The sequence below is a fragment of the Monodelphis domestica genome, chromosome 5, assembly GCF_027887165.1.
Source record: "Monodelphis domestica isolate mMonDom1 chromosome 5, mMonDom1.pri, whole genome shotgun sequence".
Classification (NCBI taxonomy): domain Eukaryota; kingdom Metazoa; phylum Chordata; class Mammalia; order Didelphimorphia; family Didelphidae; genus Monodelphis; species Monodelphis domestica.
This window is the reverse complement of record NC_077231.1, coordinates 267,803,745-267,827,919: the sequence shown is the minus strand read 5'-3', so window position 1 is coordinate 267,827,919 and position 24,175 is coordinate 267,803,745. Positions and strand designations below refer to the sequence as shown.

The 24,175-nt window shown below is 36.0% G+C and overlaps 1 protein-coding gene across 1 annotated transcript in view; it reads left to right on the top strand.

Annotated features, from left to right (window-relative positions):
• ARL5B (ADP ribosylation factor like GTPase 5B) overlaps positions 1-24,175 on the top strand; it is a 48,948-nt gene that overhangs the window by 12,953 nt on the left and 11,820 nt on the right. The window contains exons 2-3 of the mRNA XM_007504902.3: positions 17,454-17,514; positions 18,615-18,762. Of these exons, the coding sequence (XP_007504964.1) occupies positions 17,454-17,514; positions 18,615-18,762 (209 nt within the window). The remainder of the gene's footprint in view (positions 1-17,453; positions 17,515-18,614; positions 18,763-24,175) is intronic.

Genomic DNA, 24,175 nt, shown 5'->3' with positions numbered 1-24,175 from the left:
AAGAGGTAATACTGTACAGAGGCTTCAGAGAATTTAAGAAGGATGAGTATTGAAAAAGGTTATTAGATAAGGCAGTTAAGTGATCTATCCTTGGTCACTTTGAAGAGAGAACTTTTAGTTGTTCACTTGTTGACCTCATCAGCTCTCATGTATTTAATTACTAACTATGCTGATGATTCTCAAATTAACTATCTTATCTCTCAACTTTTCTGCTGACCCTAGTCATGTTGGCATCTCCAGCTGCTTTTCTGACATCTTAGTAGATGTCCAGTAGACATCTTAAACACATTTCCAGATATTTTCCCCTAAGCCTTTTCCCACCACTACCCTATTACTATTCAAGGCAGTACCATGCTACCAGTCCCTCAAGCTCACAACATAGGTATTATCCTACTCAGCACTATATCTTGAACCCCTCTCCCCCCATTTTATCCAGTCTGTTGTCAAGGCCTTTCTGATGTCATGCTTGCAACATCCCTTGAATATATTCCTCCTTCTATTCTCTGACCTTGCCACCACTCTGATACTGTTCTTCATCTCCTCAATCCTGGACATATGCAATAGCTTGCTGGTGGGTGTGTCTCATTCTTTTCCTCACTCCAGTCTACCTTTCTTTTAGCTGCCAAAGTGATTTTCCTGAAGTGCAGGGCTGACCATGTCACATCCCTACCTAGTAAACTCCAGACTTCTATTGTCTCTAGGATCAAATGCAAAACCCTCTGTTTGGCTTTCAAAGCCCTCCATAATCCAACCCTCCTACTTTCCAGTTTTTTTTTACACCCTACTATGTTATTCTTCTATCCAGTGATGCTGCTCTGTTTGTTTTTCCATAAATAGGACACTTTCTTGGCCCTGGGCACTTTCTCTGGTTCTTTCCCATACTTGGAATGCTCTCTTCATCTTTGTCTCCTGGCTTCTCTGATTTCAGGTTGTCAACTAAAATCCCATCTTTTACAAGAAGTCTTTTCCAGCCTCCTTATTTCTCCTGTTTTTCCTTTTTTAATTTCTTTCTGCCTCTCCTATATATAACTATTTTCTACATTTATTTTTGCTTGTTTCCTTCATTAGACTGTAAGTTCCTTAAGGGCAGAACCCACCTTTTGCCTCTTGTATTCTCCTCACTTAGCACAAGCATTTAGTTAGTATTTATTGACTGATGGAATGATGAGGTTGGAAGCCAGAGTGTTGAGAGTTAAAAAGAAAGTTATGCAGTTCCAGATCTCAAACTATATTACAAAGCAGTGGTCATCAAAACAATTTGGTACTGGCTAAGAGACAGAAAAGAAAGGAGGATCAGTGGAATAGACTGGGGCAAGTGACCTCAGCAAGACAGTATACGATAAACCCAAAGATCCCAGCTTTTGGGACAAAAATCCACTATTCGATAAAAACTGCTGGGAAAATTGGAAGACAGTCTGGGAGAGATTAGGATTAGATCAACACCTCACACCCTACACCAAGATAAATTCAAAATGGGTGAACGACTTGAACATAAAAAAGGAAACTATAAGTAAATTAGGCAAACACAGAATAGTATACATGTCAGACCTTTGGGAAGGGAAAGACTTTAAAACCAAGCAAGACATAGAAAGAATCATAAAATGTAAAATAAATAATTTCGACTACATCAAATTAAAAAGCTTTTGTACAAACAAAACCAATGTAACTAAAATCAGAAGGGAAACAGCAAATTGGGAAAAAAAATCTTCATAGAAACCTCTGACAAAGGTTTAATTACTCAAATTTATAAAGAGCTAAATCAATTGTACAAAAAAAAATCAAGCCATTCTCCAGTTGATAAATGGGCAAGGGACATGAATAGGCAGTTTTCAGTTAAAGAAATCAAAACTATTAATAAGCACATGAAAAAGTGTTCTAGATCTCTTATAATCAGAGAGATGCAAATCAAAACAACTCTGAGGTATCACCTCACACCTAGCAGATTGGCCAACATGACAGCAAAGGAAAGTAATGAATGCTGGAGGGGATGTGGCAAAATCAGGACATTAATTCATTGTTGGTGGAGTTGTGAATTGATCCAACCATTCTGGAGGGCAATTTGGAACTATGCCCAAAGGGTGATAAAAAACTGTCTGCCCTTTGATCCAGCCATAGCACTGCTGGGTTTGTACCCCAAAGAGATAATAAGGAAAAAGACCTGTACAAGAATATTCAGAGCTACGCTCTTTGTGGTGGCAAAAAACTGGAAAATGAGGGGATGCCCTTCAATTGGGGAATGGCTGAACAAATTGTGGTATATGTTGGTGATGGAATACTATTGTGCTCAAAGGAATAATAAAGTGGAGGAATTCCATGGAGACTGGAACAACCTCCAGGAAGTGATGCAGAGCGAAAGGAGCAGAACCAGGAAAACATTGTACACAGAGACTGATACACTGTGGTACAATCGAACGTAATGGACTTCTCCATTAGTGTCAATGCAATGTCCCTGAACAATCTGCAGGGATCTATGAGAAAAAAAACTATTCACAAGCAGAGGACAAACTGTGGGAGTAAAAATACCGAGGAAAAGCAACAGCTTGACTACAGGGATGGAGGGGACATGTCTGAGGAGAGACTCTAAATGAATACTCTAATGCAAATACCAACAACATGGAAATGGGTTCAAATCAAGAACACATGTGATACCCAGTGTAATCGCGTGTCGGCTATGGGAGAGGTAGTTGGGGGGGGGAGAAAATGATCTTTGTCTCAAATGAATAATGTTTGGAAATGACCAAATAAAATAATGTTTAAAAAAAAGAAAGTAAGACAAAGTGTAGGCATTGGTAGGTGACCTTTTCAAGGCCACAAAAAGGAGAAATGGTGGGACTCTAGCTAGTGGGGATAGACAAATCAAGTTAGAGTTTTGAGGATGCAGAAAACAGGGACATGTTTGCCGGCACTAGGAAAGCAACCAGTTGATGAGATTGAAGATAAGGGGGGAACCTGGGGATGATTTAGGGGACAGTCTGCTGGAGAAGATAGAATGGAATAGAATTTACATGTAGATTAGCTTTTGCAAGAAGAACAAATAACTATCTTCATGTGAGTCAGGGATGAAGGAGAAGATAGGGCAGACATCTGGTTGATGTGAAAGAAGAAAGAATGGCCTCTTAAATGAAGGAGACAGAGAATAAGTATTTGTTAAGTACCTACTATGTACCAGGGCAGCTAGGTGGTGGAGTGTATAGAGCACTGGACCTGGAGTCAGGAAGCCTGAGTTTATATCCATCCTCAGACACTTAATAGCTGTGTGATCTTGGGGAAGTCACTTAACCCTGTTTGCTCAGTTTTTTGATCTGTCAAATGAACAAGGAAAAGAAATGGCAAGCTATTTCAGTATCTTTGCCAAGAAAATCCCAAATAGATTTACAAAGAGTTGGACAAAACTGAAACAATTGAAAAGCAACTATATGCCAAGTACTATTCTAAGTGCATTACAAATATTATTTTACTTATTCCTCACAACAACTCTGTGAGGGAGGTGCTATGATTCTCTCCATTTTACACTTGAGAGGAACCTGAGGCAGAGGTAAAGTGGCTTGCTCAGTGTGATACAGCTAATAAGTATCTGAGACTGTATTGGAACTCAGTTTTTCTTGACTTCAGGCCCACCACTTTTTTTCACATTATCATTTAGCTGTCTCAATGGTTTCTAGGCCTCAGATTTTTTTCAGTAAAACGAGGCAAGGTTATTGGTTGAGAGGTATGGTGAATGGAACCATGAAAACTTTGAGGAGGAATGAAAAGCTTGGAGAGGACCTGTGGTGAGTAGGAAAATGAGTTAATTAAGGAGATATAATGTCTTGCCATAGTGATGGCCCAGTTGAGTTTATATAATATTAATATGAAATGGACCCAGTCAACACAGTTTTGTGATTTTCTACAGCTTTGTTCATTATTAAAATATCAGCTCCTCCTTATGCAAGAGCAAAGGCAGTTAATGGTAGGAGAGGTCTCAGGCTTGCTTGGACAAGTTTGGTGATATTATAAAGGAGTAAGGTACAGTGTAGAGTTGAACTGGTGTGCCAAGGGATTAATATGAGGAATTGAGAAGAATGTAGCTAGTGCATGGGGGCGGTTGTCTGAAGAGAAACTGAGGTCAAGAGATTGGAAGTCATGGTGATAATGAAGAACAGATTGAGGTTACAAGGGAGAGAGAGGGAGTAATGACAGTAGGCTATGATTAAATAAGGAAATTTAGAAGTTTATAAACATGGGAATGAGTTTGTGGATGATGGCAAGGTCAAGGGGGTATCTCTATCTGAAATGGGGTGGAGGATGATAAATCTTATAAAATGAAGATATTGAGGAATTATGAAGTTATGGTATTTGAGGAAGTATCCATGTGTAGGTTGAAGTTACCTAGTAAGAAGACAGGAATTGAGGTGGACAAAGATAGTGAACCAGGCATTGAACTCATTGAGGAAAGGAGGGGGAGCATCTGGAAGGTCCTCTGCTAGACTTGATTGAATGTTACCTATGGAATGAGTGAACTCCAATGATACAAAAGTTACTTACTGATGGTGATAGAAGGAGAATCTGAAAGTGGCATTGAAGAGTTAGGAGTATTATAATTCTCTCACCTCAGCCAGTATGTTGGGGGTTAGAGTGATAAGTGTAAGCCAGAGCTGGAAAGGAAGGCCAAGGAGGCTGTGTCAGTAGGAAGCTGCCAGGCCTCAGAAGATGAAAGATATGTGAGAGGAAAAGATTTAAGATGAAATAAAGTATGTGACCTATAGAGCAGGTGTTCTAGAAAGTAGGTGGAAGGGGGGGTGGGCAGCTTTAGTGTAGAGGTTTGTTTGAGGCAAATGGAAATAAAAATTCAGGCATTGCAGAATGGGGTTTGTGTGTTGACGGCCATGATGAATTCAGAATCACTGAGATAAAGAAGGTAGGGGAGTTTGTTAGAATGAGTTCAGATACATTATCATCTTTAGTGATGGAGTCCTCACAGTGGCTTAGGCAGTTGAGCTGAATAGACAAAGAAATTGTGTTATTTTCTTGGTCTCTTCCCCATTTTATGTGCTCTGTTGAAGAGTATTTTATTATCCATTTAGCTACCCTCATATATCAGAAATGTTTTCAAATTTAAGTAGTACATATTTTATTTTAAAATAACAACTATTTAACTTGGAAAAGGGGAGAAAGGGGGAAGGGACAAAGAGAAAGCGGAGGAAATAAATATTTATTGCCCACTGTGCCTACTATGTATCAGAGACTAGATCTTCTGGACAAATATTCTCTCATTTGATCCTCATAACAAGCCCGTGGAGGGGTTATCTCCACAGCATTTTAGGCAAAAGGTTAAGTGATATGACAGATTAGGCCATATTTCCATCTACCTTACATTTATTGGATGCAATACACAAATATTTCTAAAACAGTATTTAACTAGAACACTGAAAGAAAGATTTTTCTTTCTTTTTTTTCCCCTCTTCTTTGAGCATGAGCTAGTTCAGGTTTAGCTGGACTCTTGACCATTGGTCATGTTTACATCAACCTCTTTAAGTAACTTAGTTGCTAAGAATAAATGGAAGTCTGGAGTAATGGAAAGGGTATTGGAATAGGAACCAGGACATCCTGCCTTTATTTCCAGCTCTTCTATTCTCGTGTTTTATAACTCTGGGCAAACCATGTAGGCTTCCAGAAACTCAGTTTATCCGTCTCTATAGTGAATTTTAACATAAATTAAAGCCCTCTTTTTAGTTGTGTAGTCCTGTAATAAGTTTACATAGATCTTCTTACCTTAAGAACACAGAATATAAATATCCAGATTCTGATCATTATTTACTTTGCCAGAGTATTTACTGTTTTCCCTTTGAGTCCTACTGCATTTAAATCTTTTTTTTTTGGCCATAGGGTATTTTTTATTTTTTAACAAAAATTTTTTTATTTGGTCAATTTCAAACATTATTCCTTGGTTACAAAAATCATTTTCTATTCCTCTCTTCCTTCCCCCTTCCTTAGCCGACACACAATTCCACTGGGTTTTACATGTGTCCTTGATCAGAACCCATTTCCATGTTGTTGGCATTTGCACTAGGATGTTCATTTAGAGTCTACATCACCAACCATATCCCTTTGACCCATGTCATTGAGCAGTTGTTTTTCTTTGGTGTTTTTACTCCCACAGTTTTTCCTCTGAATGTGGATAGTGGTTTTTCTCGTAGATTCCTCCAGGTTGTTCAGGATCACTGCATTGCCACTAATGGAGAAGTCCATTACATTCGATTGTACCACAGTGTATCTCTGTGTACAATGTTTTCCTGGTTCTGCTCCTTTCGCTCTGCATCACTTCCTGGAGGTTGTTCCAGTCTCCATGGAATTCCTCCACTTTATTATTCCTTTGAGCACAATAGTATTCCATCACCAACCTATACCACAATTTGTTCAGCCATTCCCCAATTGAAGGGCATCCCCTCATTTTCCAGTTTTTTGCCACCACAAAGAGCATAGCTCTGAATATTCTTGTACAGGTCTTTTTCCTTATTATCTCTTTGGGGTACAAACCCAGCAGTGCTATGGCTGGATCAAAGGGCAGACAGTTTTTTATCACCCTTTGGGCATAGTTCCAAATTGCCCTCCAGAATGGTTGGATCAATTCACAACTCCACCAACAATGAATTAATGTCCTGACTTTGCCACATCCCCTCCAGCATTCATTACTTTCCTTTGCTGTCATGTTGGCCAATCTGCTAGGTGTGAGGTGATACCTCAGAGTTGTTTTGATTTGCATCTCTCTGATTTTAAGAGATTTAGAACACTTTCATGTACTTATTAATGGTTTTGATTTCTTTCACTGAAAATTGCCTATTCATGTCCCTTGCCCATTTATCAATTGGAGAATGACTTGACTTTTTGTACAATCGATTTAGCTCTTTATAAATTTGAGTAATTAGATCTTTGCCAGAGGTTTTTGTTATGAAGATTGTTTCTCAATTTGTTACTTCCCTTCTAATTCTGGTTGCATTGCATTGCTTTTGTTTCTATAAAACCCTTTTAATTTGATGTAATCAAAATTATTTTACATTTTACGACTTTCTAAGTCTGTCTTGGTTTAAAAATCTTTCCCTTCCTAAAGGTCTGACATGTATACTATTCTGTGTTCACCTAATTTACTTATAGTTTCCTTCTTTATGTTCAAGTCATTCACCCATTCTGAGTTTATCTTGGTGTAGGGTGTGAGGTGTTGATCCAAGCCTAATCTTTCCCACACTGTCTTCTAATTTTCCCAGCAGTTTTTATCAAACAGTGAATTTTTGTTCCCAAAGCTGGGATCTTTGGGCTTGTCATAGACTGTCTTGCTGAGGCCACTTACCACAAGTCTATTCCACTGATCCTCCTTTCTGTCTCTTAGCCAGTACCAAATTGTTTTGATGACCATGCTTTATAGTATAGTTTGAGACCTGGTACTGCAAGGCCACCTTCCTTTGCATTTTTTTCATAATTTCCCTGGATATCCTTGATCTTTCTGCATTTAAAATTTAATAGAATTTACAAAAAATAATTTAAAAAATTTCCCAAACATAATCTGCCAGGTAATGTGAAGTATAAACATGTGCCAGTAAGAATGGTATGCTTTTCTGTTTATTTTTAAGTGAACTTCAGAAAAGTTAGCCAGGAATACTATGTTAAATTTCATTTTTATGATGTTCATAACAAATAAAAATGATACATTTTAAATTAACATTTAGACTTATGTTTTGGGAGGGAAGTCTCCTAAACAGTTTGTATTCAGGGCCAAATCTGGTAAGAATTGTGAAGTAGGCAAAGTTTATCTTACATACCTATTTACTTCCCCTTTCTGTATCTCTCCCTTTGATGATATAGGCAGAACTGAACCAAAACAATTATATAATATTTGCTAGTTGATAAAAAGGTACACAGCTTGGATAGATCTCACATGAATAAATTTGATAAACCTTATTTTACAAACAGTACATTTAATTTCTTTCCTATAACCTTAATATATAAAATCCAGGAAATTTTTTTTAGAAGGGATACAATAAATGTTTGAAAGTGATTTATGTAACCTAAATACAAAAACATTCATCAATAATTCTTTATACCCAGTTTCTTCCCCCCCCCCCCCCCTTTTCCCTTCCATTTTCCTGCTCCTCACTCAGTGATCTGAGTCAGTTGGTTTTGCATTTGGCAGAGTGGATGACAGTCTGAGATAGCTGAGATATTTGCATATGTTTGAGGCCTGCTCAGTATAGTGGGTTAGGTGAATATTTATACTTGTGTGCTAGTCATACTCAGTCCCAAGGAGGAGTTCTACAATGGAGTAGGTTAACTTATTCAGGGAGCAAGGACTCATCTCTGGTACAAAAGAGGGGGCTATTCTTTGTAGGGAGAGGGCCCAGATGGTGTAAGATATCCTAAGATATCCTCGATGGATAAAGGTAAAGTGTATTCTGTAGTTAACTAGATAGAGTTAGCCTAGTTTTCATTGATCAAATGACATATAATGTATTTTGAGGGTTTTGTGAGCCTTAAAATGCTCTAAATGTTTGCTATTTTTTCCTAACCCATTAACCTCTCTCTACCTTCTAAAACAGTCACTTGTCCTATATGCAGTTCTCAGAGATACCTGGTCTTGCCTAACTGAAGTTTTATTGAAGAAATAATGGCTTATAATGTTATCCTAACCAGATGGTGATAAGAATATTTTCAAGGGATCTCTGAAATTACTGCCTAAGTGCTGACCTATTCAATAGACCATTGACATTTAGCCCTAAATACCTGAATGTGTTTTTGATAATCTCATATGAAATAAGACTTTAGGAAGTACATCTTGGGGACAGCTGTATAGCTCAGTGGATTGGGAGCCAGGCCTAGAGATGGGAGGACCTATGTTCAAATCTGCCCTCAGACACTGCCTAACTGTGTGACCCTGTCATTTGATCCCCATTGCCTAGCTCTTACCACTTTTCTGTCTTAGAACCAATACATAGTATTAATTCTAAGGTAGAAGGTAAGGGTTTTAAAAAAAAATTTAAAAAAAGTACTTCTCCAGTGCTTCCTTGAGACATAGAGTTGACTGGGATTTTTAAGGCCATTCCCACTGTAGCCTCTATAAGTAGCCACAGAGGTAGAAAAACTTCCTTTACAGTCTCAACAAAAGACTTGTTCTCCAAGGACCAGCCCAGTTATGCATAGAGAGGCTCTAGCAGGCAAGCCATTATGTGATGAATTCATGACAAATCATGAACTTTAAAAAAAATACAAAAGAGATGCAGTTAAGCCCAGTCTTCCCAGAGGCATTTAAGGATGAAATTGAAATGAAGGCAAACAAAAATTGGGAAGATTAGCACAAATTTTTGTGACATACTCTTTCTCTTTGTCCTTGTCATGAGCTGTCACATTTGAATTCCATCATCACTGCCCTGACTGTGCAGCAGGGGGAAGTAGAAAGTGTTATTAAAATAAACAAAGATGGAAAAGCAGCTGGGACTACATTAAGTGTATACAAATAGATCTGTGCTGGAGTTGGCATAATTGTGAGGTTTTTCAGAGATTGTTTCACAAGGTATTGTAAAAAGGGAAGATCCTAAATACTTGAAAAACTTATAACCATTATTATAAAAAGGGCACAAAGAATATTTATTCTTAACTACCCACCCCACATTTTTTATCTGACCCTGAAAATCATTGAGAATAATCTACACTTGTATCAGTTTCATTCTGAATGAAGGTATGAAAAGAATCATAGGATCAGTTTAAGAGCTGTAACCCAGAGGGATGTTAGAGACCATCAAATCAAACTCCCTCGTTTTACAGGAAACTGAAACACAGGGAACTTTTTTGCTTAGGCTCACACTGCTAATAAGTGTATGAGGCAGAATTCGAACCAAAGTTTTTTGGATTCTAAGTCCAGTGTCCTATCCAATATACCCCAAATTATATTCTAGAGTAGTTTACCTCTTTTAGACAACTGTTTGACTCTATAAAGTTTGAAAGAATAAGAATATAAGATACCACTGTGCTTTTAGTGTCAAATGGTATTTGATTCTGTAGAGCGAAATATAGCCCTTAAAAGAGAATGTCTTTAATCATTTGTTAAAATTATACAAGATTTCTTTAAAAAAAAAGGCATCAGTAGTCAGAGCTTTGCTCAAAAGCTTACATTATTACTTTCAAGAGATAACTGGAGTCTATTGGAGTGTGCCTACAGTGTGAGAGAATAATCTCTTAGTAGGGATTGTTTAATTTGTTGTATTTGTATCCTGAGCACTTAATATTTGCTTAAAAAGTACTTGTGGATTTGATTGATGTGTTTACCAACATTGAAATGAAAGGTGTCCAATCTGGAAAAGATTTTCTATAGATGATAACATCCTCTAGATTCTCCTGTTTGCAGATGATGATTGTTTAATGCCCTAGAACATTGCAAAGCCTCTTGATTATAAATTAATGAGAATCATAATCATACAATAAAAGATATAGATAGATCAACTCTGTGGAAGGTCCATCTAACAGATTATCACAGTCTAAATAAGTATTTTTCATTGATTTGGTTTTTGATGTGTGGATAATTAAGCACATTCTTTTAGTCCTTTCGCATTACTGTGAGATATCAGAGGAATGTAATAAAACAAAAAACTTGGAACAACTAAAACTGGATTTTTAAAAAAGATTTATTTTAAAGGCTTTCATTTTTTCTGACCTCATTTTCCCTTTCATATAGATTCTTTTCTTCCCGCCAGTCTTTTAGCCTCCTTTTCCCTCTTTTTTTTGTTGTTGAACTTTTGGTAGTCTTAGGATTTGTTTGTTTAACTTTTTATCCTCTTTAGTAGTTCTTTTTATGCCCTGTTGGCAGGAATAGTCAGGCCAACTCTTGAGTTGATGAATACCTCTTATGTAAGAGTACTGACACCACAAATTGCTCATTCCAATGCCAGTGTTGCAGAAAAGCCATAGTGTATCCTGCTGACTGGGAGTTTAACAAGAGTATAGGTCCCAGAAAAATCATTTTCATGTTAAAGGCCAAACATTTTAAAGTTATAATAATAAATGCTTTTTAATCTTAGTTTCTATTCATAAAGTGGCAATGACCAGAGATAATGAGTTACATACACTGAAAGCCTTTTAAAAAAGTTTTTTAGTATATATTTTGCAAGCCTCAAACATGACAATTTCAACATACGAAGAATGAGGATTGTAGATGAAATAAAACTTCTACAAGGAACAGTTATACTGAAAGTAATTTTAAAATGTAATACTTTAGTTGTGACTCTCATGATGTGTTAGTGTGTTATGGCCTGCTTTTACCCTCTTACGGTTTATATAAACTAGTTTGAAGACTAGCTCATGCATGATGCAATTAGGAAAATAAGTTTGTTGCAAATATGGCACTTTACAAACACCATTGCAAAAATAAAGATAAATTCTTTTGGATTATCCATGCAGTAATTTCCTTTCTGGAACAGGTTAATTAAAGACTAACCTGGATTTTTTAACTTCAATAATTTTTTCTATTTGACAGAATTTGTCTTTCAGAATTTAAAAAAATGTGCATATTTTTGTTTCATTTGATCTTTACAACAATTTTGGAAGGTGGATACCATTATATCATCCCCATTTTAACATTTAGTAAACAGACAAATAAAGGTGATTTATTCAGTTAAGTATGTACTATATGTCTAGCATTATACTAGTTAGTGGATATACATATACCAGGTAAAAGTCCCTGCCTTCAGGAAGTTTACATTCTAGCAGAGGAGGAGCGTATATAAAAAGGTTTTGAAAAGGAGTGAGAGAAGGGGATATTAGATACCTGCTCTTGGAATATGGTGAAATCTGGAGAGTCAGAAGTAGAGCTTGCAAAGGAAATGAAGGATGATTGGTTTAGGATTTTCTTCTTAATAGAGGTTCTAAGAAGAATTAACCAATTGGAAAAGAGGACCTCAGGGATGGATGAAGTGGCCAGATAAGAAGGCTACAGGCACTGCCAGATTGAAGGCATGTGAGATATGGTGGTGAGTCAGAAGTAGTAGAAAGAGGAAAGGAAGACAACATAGAATTTTGAATTTCTGTTATTATTGAGAAAGGAAAAGAACACACTGATACATACCATATGGAAGAGGAATTGACTTTTGTGTATAGTACATATAGATAGCCTGTTTATTCCTTGGGATTACTCCCAAAAATTATTTGTCATTGATTTACTCTGCAAATAACTGAATTTCACTTCTAGCCAAGAACCACCATGACAGATGTAAATATACAGACAATCAGATGTAGAAGAAGGTGAGAGAAAAGTTACTGGTGTGGATCAGAGTACAGATGACTGCATTTTATGTTTGTTTGCCCTGGTCCAAATGCTAGTAAAGAAAGGAACATGACCTTTGGAATTACATTTCGTTCTCATTTGGTGATAATGGCTTTCTTGTTTGTCATTGATTTTTTGTTTTAAAGATTCAATTCTTTTTTTGATAAGGTTAATGTCATTAGACCATGTGATCTTAGTTATCCAAAGATCTTTTTCTCTTACCTGATTAAAACTACTTGGTCTTTATAAAAATAGGTGAAATTGTGTGACCTTCCCCTCACCCCCAACTTGGCTAATAATGGAGAAGAGACCTTGAAAATAAATCAGAAAAATCAATACCTCTTGTAGAAGAATCAGAAATTTAGCATTATGCAATATTCAGATATTTGTTATGCTTTCTCAATATGCTAGGATTTTTTTTATTCCTAACTCAGAGCCTAGTTAAGAGTTTTACTCACATGTATACCCACATACACAATATATATCTATCTACATAGATATCTAGTTATATATATATTTATATATATATCACTATCTATTATTATAATGAAGGGATAATATTTTATATACATACATTATATATATGTGATGTGTGCATATTGTGTTTATAATATGGATGTATAAAATGTTATATTATCCCTGACCTTCATTAATGTAATAATGGGTAAAGTTGAAAGAAAACAAGTGTCTGGGAACTTAAGGAGTACTTCAAGGCTAGGTTTCATTGCAAATTAGAGGACATTAAGTAAGATGGGGAAATCATAGAAAGTTAAGAGTTTGTAAATTAGATTAGTAAGCAGAGGTAGAAATAATACTTATACCATAGTCCAAGTCCTTATTTAATATGTATGTGTGTACATATATTCACACATACAATAGGTTTAGGACATTGTGGAGGATCATTGTGTATGATCTACACCTTCAATAACTTGTTAGCTGTGTAATTTGTGTCTTTGGTGATTGATGCTCCCCTTGAGCTTGGCCAAATAAGTGGGAAACATTAGGAACAATGGATAGAGTTTTGGAGTTGGAATCAGAAAGCTCTATTCAAATTCCAACTTAAACACTTTTATCAATGTGTCTATTGTCTTCCTCAGTTTTCTCATCTGTAAAATGAAGGTGGATAATGACTAATAATTTATCAAGTTTGGGTTGTGCATCTTCCTTGGGTAGTTTCTCAATGTCACAGATATCCTGGAAACTAATTATTTAACAAAAGAAGATTTACTTACTTGTAATTTCAAGTTGATTAAACTCAATGATGCCCTCTTGCCTTTGTGTTGCCCATGGTGGTCTGCCACCCAAGTATGAGTGAGCATTTGAAGCTCCTTAATGCTATTTTATACATAGGGGACTTGGAAGTAATGATAACCTGAACTTTTAGTCCTTGGAGCAATTAAGTCTGAAGGATGTTTAAATATCTTTTAAGGAAAAATGAGTCTAACTTGCTTGGGAGTAGAGGAAGAAAATGCTTTCCCTTCTTGGCTGTGTGAGTATAGCAAGCATTAGGTAAGAAATAGTACTTAAATTTGAAAAGATCAGTATGGTATAAGGGGAAAATCTCATGGAGGAAAGGAGAAGGGAACCATTACTTAAGATATCAGATACTTTATATTTAACAAGAAAGCCATTTAAGCAATATAAGTTAGCTTTGCTAAATGCTTGTTGAATAACTACAAATGGACTTTTAGTACAGATTCTTAACCCTGATGTTGGGAAAGATCAAAGGCAAAAGGAAAAAGGGATAGCAGAGGTTGAGATAATGTCATTGAAACAATGAACGTGAACTTGTGCAGACTTCCAGGGATAGCGAAGGATGGAAGGGATGTTGTGTTTCATGGGGTCACAAAAAGGCAGATGTTTCCGAATAACAACAAGAAAATTAAATGGGTTATGGTTGGTTTGCAATACAAAGAGAAGAAATGGAAGTTGGATTCCTGCTTTCAGGATTCTTCTGTAATCCAGCTTAGAAACAAAATATAGATACAGAGAATAGAATAGTGATTACATTAGTATCATGAATGCCCACATGCAGAAACTCCCTCAACCAATATAGGTCAGCAGTTTCTCTGTAAATTAACTCTAGAGAGTTGCCTAAAACATTAAGAGGTTAAATGCCTTTGCATAAGTTCACATATGAGAAGAGGTGGAAGATTGAACACCAAGTCTCTCCTGATTTTGAGACTAGCTTTATTCATGGTGCCACATCTGAAAATACCGGTTTTGATCTCATTTACTCTTGTCTGAGTTGTTTAACTGGTAGGCTTGAATATATAACATTGCATTTCAACAAGACTTGTTGATATCATTGTTGATATTGTTCCACAATCCTTGTCACCAAAATGGAGAAATGTGGGCTAGATATTATGATACTGTTAGGTAGGTAGATTTAGATGAGTGACCAAACCCAAAGAGTGTTTATTAATGAATGTTGTCAGATCCTTAGGAGAGTGCCTGCAGAAATCTGTCCTTTGTCTTGTTTATCATTGATTAGATTAAAGGAGGGCATGCTCATTAAAATCAGGATTCAAAAAGATTTCACAGGACAATGAATTTCATTTAAGTTTAAAAAGTTAATAAGCATAAAAGTAAATAAAGCCCCATACTTAGGTTGAAAAGCAAAACAACAGTTGGGTACAGAATGAAGGAAAGACAAACTAGAGAACAATTTAAAAAAAAGATATGGAGGTTTTAATAAACTGCAAGTTCAGTGAGTCAGCAACAAGAAAAACTAATATCGTCCTAATCTGCCTACTAATAAGGAAAAATTTATAGTATTACTCTATTATACCTTGGTCAGAATACATTTTGGAGTATCATTCAGTTCTGGATAACTATGTGACACAGCGGATAGATTGCCAGTCTAGATTTCATCTCCCTGAGTTCAAATCTGGCTTCAGACACTTAACTAACTGTATGACCTTGAGCAAGTCACTTAATTCTCTTTGCCTCAATTCCCTCATTTGTAAAATGAGCTAGATAAGAAATGGCAAACTATGTGAATTTCAAAACTACTCAACCCTGTTCAAACCATTCTTTAGAGGATGGGATTTGGCTATTTCCTGATCAGTAACAATAGAGATACTTGGAATTTCAGAATCAGGTCTTAGAAACTACAATCTCCACCCTACTCAGGGTAACAGGATTTAGGAAGGGCTGCAGCAAAGCTCAAGATTTAATTATTGGAGAATGTGGCCTTCAACAGACATGTGCAAAGGGGACAGACCTCTGGGCAGTCTTGGGTGAAGCTAGAGCCACCATTGGCACAGATGAGACACAGGAAGTGAGGTAGAGGACAGCTGAGGAGTCTGGGGACTTCCTGTGTGAAGGAGAGGAGGTTGTTGGAGCCTGATGCTTGGAGTGGAGGCCCTCAGACTGTTTCTCCATTTTCATCACGTGAGTGATAGGGACTGATGTCTTTTCTTTGCCTCGGCTATCCAAGGCCTTGGGCCTTTGGCCCAGCCTAAGCAGAGTGTGTATTTAAGCCCTGTTCCCTTCTCTCCCCTTTCTCTCTCTCTCTCTCTCTCTCTCTCTCTCTCTCTCTCTCTCTCTCTCTCTCTCATACCTTTCTTCCTCCTGTTTGAAATTAAAAACTCCATAAAAGATTGACTGCTGACTTGAGTTTTCATTTAGGAATTACATAGCTGAATTCCTTGGCAACCTTTAATTAATATGTATCAGTCTTTTAATGTGATTTCCATCTCACAACTACTCTTGTATCTTTTTCATGAAAACCCCAAATTAGGTTAAAAAAGAGTTGGGAACAACCTTAGCAATACTGCTTTACCACAAATATCAATAATGAGGTTGGGAATGGATTTCTTTTTACCACTCAAGAAAGGCTTCATTTGGAGTTTGGTTTTAAATTGAATTTTGAAGGTGAGAAAGAAAAAAAGACTTAACAGATGGTGGTGAGAAAAATGCAGGTGCCAAGGACAGTTTAAAAGAAAGTTAACTTGACTGGCACAAAGAACAGATATGTAGAAGGACATGAGTCAGGTTTACTTGCATTTTAAATGAGATGTTTTTTTTTTGTTCTTTTCTTCAGAATTCAAATCAATAATAAAATCTCTATGCTCCTGTGCCCTTACCCCTATACTTTTGTTGTTGCTGTTGCTGTTGCTGTTGCTGTTGTTGTTAAAATCCTTACCTTTCATCCTAGAATCAATACTATGTGCAGAGGTCCCTTGCTATGTCATGGTTCACTTATTGTGGCTTCACTGTATTGTGGGTTTTAAAAAATATCTAATTCTGTATCATGGAGTTTTTGCTATTATCACGGGATTTTGCAGATGCATACCATACTGTACACAATGGAAATGCAATACATCACCACCATTTGCACAAATTTGCCAGAGTGAGATTTTACATGAATACTATTGGCTAATGGAATAAAGGGCAATTAACCCAAGTGTTGTGTTCTATATCCTGTGTGCTGATTGTCTCAGTGACAGTAGCATCAGTCTTTTTGCTCTCCTGCACTGTGCCCATGCGTTAAGCGTCTCTCCTTGTCGATTTCACATTGATGTCTGATCACTGTATATAGTATTGCTCTATAGTGTTGTGTTTTTGTGACGTTTTCATAAAAGTTTGAATTTATTTCAAGCCTTATGCCACCCAAATGATCTGCTCCTTCTAAGGCTTCTGGAAGAGAACCCAAGTGCCAGAGTCAGATGCTTACCATCAAAGAATAATAAAATAAGTATAATGCTGCTACTTTGTGGATTTTCACCTATCATGGGGGTCTCTGGGATGTAACTACCATGATGGGTGAGGGATCACTGTAGTGATTCCAAGGCAGAGGGAGTGGTAAGGTCTAGGCAATGAGGGTTAAGTGACTTGCCCAGGATCATACAGCTGGGAAGTGTTTGAGGTCAGCTTTGAATCTAGGACCTCCCTTCCCTTCTCCCCCCTTTCCCCCTGGGTGCTTTTGCACAATATTATGAATAGAATATGATCTTGGGTTTTAATGTACCTAAAAAAAAACCTCCCCAAAATCAATAGACTTAACAGAATAAATTGAGATCCCTATTTCTTCCTTTTTCATCTCTTACCTGTTTTAAAAAATTGCCAGTGATCGATTCCCATTAGTTAATTAAAATAATTTTTGACAATAAACATAAGACATTCTACAGAAGTTTTAATGCTTGTGGTTTACTTTTTTTTTTTTTAGAACACAAAGTAATAATAGTAGGACTGGATAATGCAGGGAAAACCACCATTCTCTATCAGTTGTAAGTATGGCTATTCAAACTATTTTTGTTATTTTAATTTTATTTTTGTGTGTGTGTACACTAAAAATTATCTTAACTTTCAAACCAATCATGGCCCTTGTGAGATAGGGATTGCTCACTGAAGAGATAAACAGATCAGATGACTCTTGCTTATTAAATAGAAGTTGAATATATTTCAGCAAACATAGTTATACCTTATCGTAAAGGAATTATAGCATTCCATCCAATCCATTTCTCAAAATAATCTCCATTTTCCTTTCACTGTCAATGAAATGGTAGTCCTTGTGAAATTAAGTACAATGTTTCATGTTGTATGCATTTAACAAAGACATATCATGTATTAGTGTAGTTCTGCCAACTTTACATTCTTAGCTCCTTCTTTGTCTGGTGTTCACTGTTAACCTGACCATATCCATATCCCTTCAGTTGTCCTCTGAAACAATTTTCAGAGTCCTAGAATTTCAGTGCTGTAAGGAAACCTAGGTATTATCTAGCCTCCTTATTTCATAATGATACACATCGAAGCCCAGATTTTTGAAGTGATTGGTCCAAGGCATACATGTAATGATACTGATAAGGCAAGAACTAGAGTCTAGAATGCCTTCTTCCATGTCAGATTCTGCATCTGACTGTGTGCTGTTATAACATGTTTCTTGAGCTAAATTTTTGCTGAAAGTAAATAGCGCATGGATAGCACTTACTAAGGAATGGTTGTTCCAAAGTAAATATATGATTTTTCAGTATTTAGATATTTTAATTTACTAATAATAAAAATGTAATTTAAACTTTTAAAGTATTTTTATTATTGTTGAAACAGTCTTTGAAATAACTTTGAAGAGATGTAGAAAACTCAGGAGTTTTACTTGCACTATATAATGCTTATTAGTCAGTGATCTTGTAGTTTGTGGCATAGGAAAATCAAATAACCTGAAAGAAACAGAATATGGTAATTAATATTTTAAAAGATTGTTCAAAGTATATACCTTACACCTTGGGGAGTGACTTTTTGACCCAAATTAACATTCAAAATAACAAAACTGATGCATGTATTAGCCTGAAAAGATTTCCTGAATTTGCTTTTGTGATGTCTGTTTCCACAGCTTAATGAATGAAGTGGTCCATACTTCTCCAACCATAGGAAGCAATGTTGAAGAAATAGTTGTGAAGAACACTCATTTTCTTATGTGGGATATTGGTGGTCAAGAGTCACTACGCTCTTCATGGAATACTTACTATTCTAACACGGAGGTATATTAAAAAGTCATTGGATAATATATACACACATTCCATAAAATACTTGACAGACTAGACATTGTTATAGTTTCAAAGGTTCCTCATATCTAAGTAGGCACCAAATTTTCTTTTTCATTGTCTCTCAGGCTTTCTTCCCATTCTTGTTCACAACTTATCAAGCTTTTGTCACATCACATTATAAATAATGCAGCTGCCTTTTAACTCATAGATTCGTGGAATGTTAGAATTGGAAGGTGCCTATTGTTTAAGACCCTTTTAAAAAAGTATTTTTGGGGTCAGTCGGAACATTTTGGTAGAGACAGAAAGTACTCAATTTTTTTAAAACATTATTTTATTTGGTCATTTTCATACATTATTCATTGGAAACATAGATCATTTTCTTTTCCTCCCCCCCTCCTCCCACCATCCCTCCCCTAGCTAACGCGCGATTCCACTGGGTATCACGTGTGTCCTTGCTCCGAATCCATTTCCTTGTTGTTGGTATTTGCATTAGGATGCTCATTTAGCGTCTCTCCTTAATCATATCCCCTCCACCCCTGTAGTCAAACAGTTGCTTTTCCTTGGTGTTTTTACTCCCACAGTTTGTCCTCTGCTTGAGGATAGTTTTTTTCCTCATAGGTTTTGATTTCTTTAACTGAAAACTGTCTATTCATGTCCCTTGCCCATTTTTCAATTGGAGAATGGCTTGATTTTTTGTACAACTGGTTTAACTCTTTATAAATTTGAGTAATTAGACCTTTGTCTTTGTCAGAGGTTTTTGTTATGAAGATTGTTTCTCAATTTGTTGCCTCCCTTCTAATTTTAGTTACATTGGTTTTGTTTGTACAGAAACTTTTTAATTTGATGGAGTCAAAATTATTTATTTTACCTTTTGTGACTCTTAAGTCTTGCTTGGTTTTAAAATCTTTTCCTTCCCAAAGGTCTGACATGCATACTATTCTGTGTTCACCTAGTTTACTTATAGTTTCCTTCTTTATGTTCAGGTCATTCAACCATTCTGAGTTTATCTTGGTGTAGGGTGTGAGGTGTTGATTCTAACCTAATCTCTCCCACATAAACAGGAAAAGGGAAAGAGGATTGTGGGAAATGTAGTCTCTAGGGTGTAAGATTCTAAATCAATACATTCTCTACCCTGCCCCCCGGGATTCTTTGGGAGATTAGTCTCCCCAATGGATCATGAAAACATAATTAACTTATAACTTGAACTAGAGGTATATACAAATATTATAATTTTTAAAGGTAAATTATAGTAATTTGGGGATAAGAGGAAGATAAAAAAGGAAAAGGAACAAAACCAATAATAGGTGCATTGACAAAAAGCCAATTGGGGGCAGTCCCCTTTGGCATAAGGGTGTATATTCAAAGCAAACAATAATTTAGTCCCCCTGAGGAAAATAATAATACATCTCCCTCCCTGCCTCGCCCCCCCCCACCCCCCAGGACACAGGGATACATGGTTGAATCATAAGGGATATGAATCAAGTATCAAAAAATATCAAAGAAGTCAAAGAAATTTTAAAAAATAACCTCTGAGTCAGATAAAAAATATAAAAAGAAAACTTGAAAAAAATTCTGGGAAGAGAGAAAAGAAAAAATATCACAACTCACAACAGGTTCTTGTAGCGATCTATGTCCTATGAGCATACAAGAACAATCAGTCATTAACCAAATTTAGCAGTCTGGACTACATTAAGTTATCACATCATGAAAGAAAATAGAAAAAGAGATAAGACATAGAATTCTCTGATTCTACCCTTTTTTTCCTCCTTTTTTGGGATAATGGAGCCAGAACAATCGATGTTATATGCTTGCTATAGAGTGTGGTACAAGGAAGTCCTGCATTTAACACATGTTAAATAGCCTCAACCTTGAGTCTCACACATGATCAAGTCATATTGCTTTTTGTGCAAAATATCATCAATCCTCGTAGGATTGGCTTAGTTTTGTTTACTTTTTTGTGCTTGTTTGGCAATTTGCAGGTCAAGTTCTGTGCTCCTTTGTGGTCTGTTTTTCCTTGGATTCAACATAATCATCACGCAAAAGTCTTATAATATTTAAATAACCAGTGGCAGGTTGCCATAGTCTAAAGCCTTTTTGGATATGCTTTTTATATGTTAGATAAGTGGACCTCTTAGTTTATTCTATTGCAAAAAGTAAAAATAGTTAAAAAAAATCTTTTTAATACTAGTGACATGTTTCAAAGGCAAAAATGAGAAAAGAGGGAAAAATATCAAATATTGTATGACACACATAGGAAGAAAACGAAATGTTAAAATGTGTATATTTCATAATTGCAGAGGTAAAGTATAGAGACTAGTTTTCAAAAAATAAGATTCTTTTCCTCTTTGACTCACAGTGTGAGTGCAAATAAGGTAGATAAAACAATATGAGTGAAAATGAGGTAGACAAAGCAATACATTCAAGAAAATGCAAAAAATTAGAAAAGGCACAAAATGTTACAAAAGGCACATCAGATCAGTATATGTCACTAATACAGATTTTCATCTATGAGGTAGTATGTATGTTGCCCTTCAAGACAATTTGTGCAAATACAAAGATTAACCAAATACAGTGCAACAAAATAGTACAAATCCAGCAATAAAGAAGTCCAATCACAATAGTCAAATACAATCAGGGCAATCACTTATTTATCATCAATAGAAGGTACTTGTTTTACATGGCTACGATGAATCCATGAGTTGCTCTCTCCAATTTTTATGACTGGTGTAGTTAGTAAGACTTGGAATGGTCCATTATAAGCAGGTTCAGTCGATCCAGTATGTTTGAAATTCTTTATGTACATATCACCTGGGTTTAAATCATGAAGTGAGAAATTTGTGGGGCCTCCTTGAACAACAACTCCAGAATTGTGGAGTTCTTGCAGTTTTGTTTGTAATTGTCTGATATATGTAGCAATGGTTGTATCCCCTCCTAACAATGAGGTAGGTATAGTCAGGGATAAATGGTTGCGCCTGAATAGGTGGATGTCCAAATAGCATCTCAAATGGAGAAATGTGTAAATCACCTCTGGGTCTGCTTCTGAGATAAAATAAGGCCAGAGGTAGAATTTCGGGCCACTTTAAATGAGTCTCCACGCACAATTTGCCAATCATGGTCTTAAGTTATTTATTCATTTGTTCAACTTGGCTAGAGCTCTGGGGATGATATGGTGTATGAAATTTAGGAGTTATCCCCAAACATGAATAAATCTGAGATAACACCAAATCAGTAAAGTTGGTTATATTTACAAGATCCATTGGAGAGACTAGTCTTCCATGGATCTTAGGGGAGAATGTATGATTGAAAATGTTACCCTAAAAAAAGAACTACATTTCCCAGGAGCCCGCCGACTTCCTGTCATTATGTACTTCCTGTAGACAGGGAATATTAGGTGGGGATGTGGAAGGTCCCACCTCTTTACTTCTTGTCCCAAGCTTGGTGATGTTAAGGTGGGCGTTTGAACTGGCTGATCAGCCATATGTGGTCTTTATTTTGTATCCTCTTTATTCCTTGATTTCTAATGATCAATATATCTCCTAAAATATAATATTTTTATTATTGAGACATAATTTTAATTTTTACAAACTCTGAGTAAAGAGGTATTTACATTGAAATTACAGATCCTTTAAATTCTGAAGTGGGAGTATATTAGGTACATACCTCAAAAGATTTGGTACGATTTTATATTTAAGAGGTTGATTTTGCCAATTGCTAGTGCTTACCTTTGTTTCTTTCAAGGTTGTACTTGTTAAGATTTGAGTTTATGAAGAATTATTGAGTTGAGTATTCCATTTTTTTTTAAAAGAAGTATTCCATGTGGTTCATTTATAGTAAGATTAGAATTTTATTAGGTGGAGAAGTTGGTTAGCACTTGGGGTAGTACTACATTATTGTTATCCATAGAATTTTCCTATAAAGAAGGAAATGTAGCCAGAGATCCTCTTTCAAAGTGAAGTCATGAGTATTTATATTAGTTTGATAATGTTCCCTTTTTTATGCCAAGCCTGTGTAGAATTAATTTTGATCGTAACAATACATGCTTTTACTACAAAATGTATATATATTCAAATTGAGCAAAAGCCTTAGCTATGGGGTGGCTTAATTTCTATTCCTACTACCAAGCAAAATTCTGACACACTGGCAGATGTTGTAAAGAGAGTTAGAGAAGAACAAAAGTTTTTGTAATATAACACTATTTAAAAAGCTCAGCAGCTGGTGCTTTTATCTAGAACACAAAAGTATCTCCAGCTGGGAAGAGAACACAATAAAGGTGCCTTTGAGGAATAGGTCAAAGTTGACTACAGCTGATCACTGTAGAGTTAAGAAAGCAAACAAAGCATTTCAAAGAGTAATTTTTGAAATTGCTGAAGCTCTGAAAGATTTGAATATAGTGTATATTCAGCTTTCAGACACTGAGTTTGTATGTTACTATGTCAACTCCTGTCAAAGAAGGCTTTTTAAGTGGGTAATATATGTCTACAGATGTCGAGAATATTAAAGTTAATTCTTTCCAACACAGAATCTTGACCTTTATTGCCAACACATTAACATTATATACAACATCTTTATGCCCATGAGTTTATTAGTTACTAGTGCTTTCAGTAGTCACTAAGTACTTTCTATAAGACTTGTTTGTTTGCCTTTCCTCTTTTACTTTTATATGTCATCCAGTGCCTCAGTTTGTCTGTTATTGTAATAATTGCCTTGAATAATAGCAATAACAATGGCTAATTTTATCATTTGAAGGATTTTTGATATGATTTATTAAGTTATTTTTAACTCTATCTTCTCTGTTGCCTCTCATTCCCGTTCAGGCACCAAATATCCTTATTCCTGCTCATTTCTTCTCAGATTTAATTCTCATTTTTTCCCATTCTTCTTGTTCTCATTCAAAAATTACTACGCATTTGCCTTCTGGTTCTTAGATTCAAGGGATGTTAGAATTGGAAGGTCCCTTAGAGATTATTTGCTTTAGCTCCCACATTACATTGATGAGGAAAGTGAGGTAGAGAAGGGTAATTGACTTTCTCAAATCACAAAATTTTTTAGTAGCACAACTAAAAGTTTAGGTTTTTTGAGTAGGTATTTTTATATTATATCCTTTTCTCGCCTGCTTTCTATCTTGTGACTATCCATATAGCTGCCATCTTCCTACAACATCATTTTCCTCATTACTCTTCTTTAAGAACCTCTAGTGGTTCTCTATTACTTACCGTATCAGATTTAAATTCCTTTCAAAGTCTTCTCTAATAACCTTTTCCTTTGGTTGTCTAGCCTAATTCTTTCTCATGTGCTTTCAGTTTCAAAGAACAGTATTCTTCTTTTTCTACACCTAAAAAATCCTTCCCATTCTTGAATGTCTTAATATAAGACCTACCTCATCTTTGAAATCTTCCTTGTTTATGTT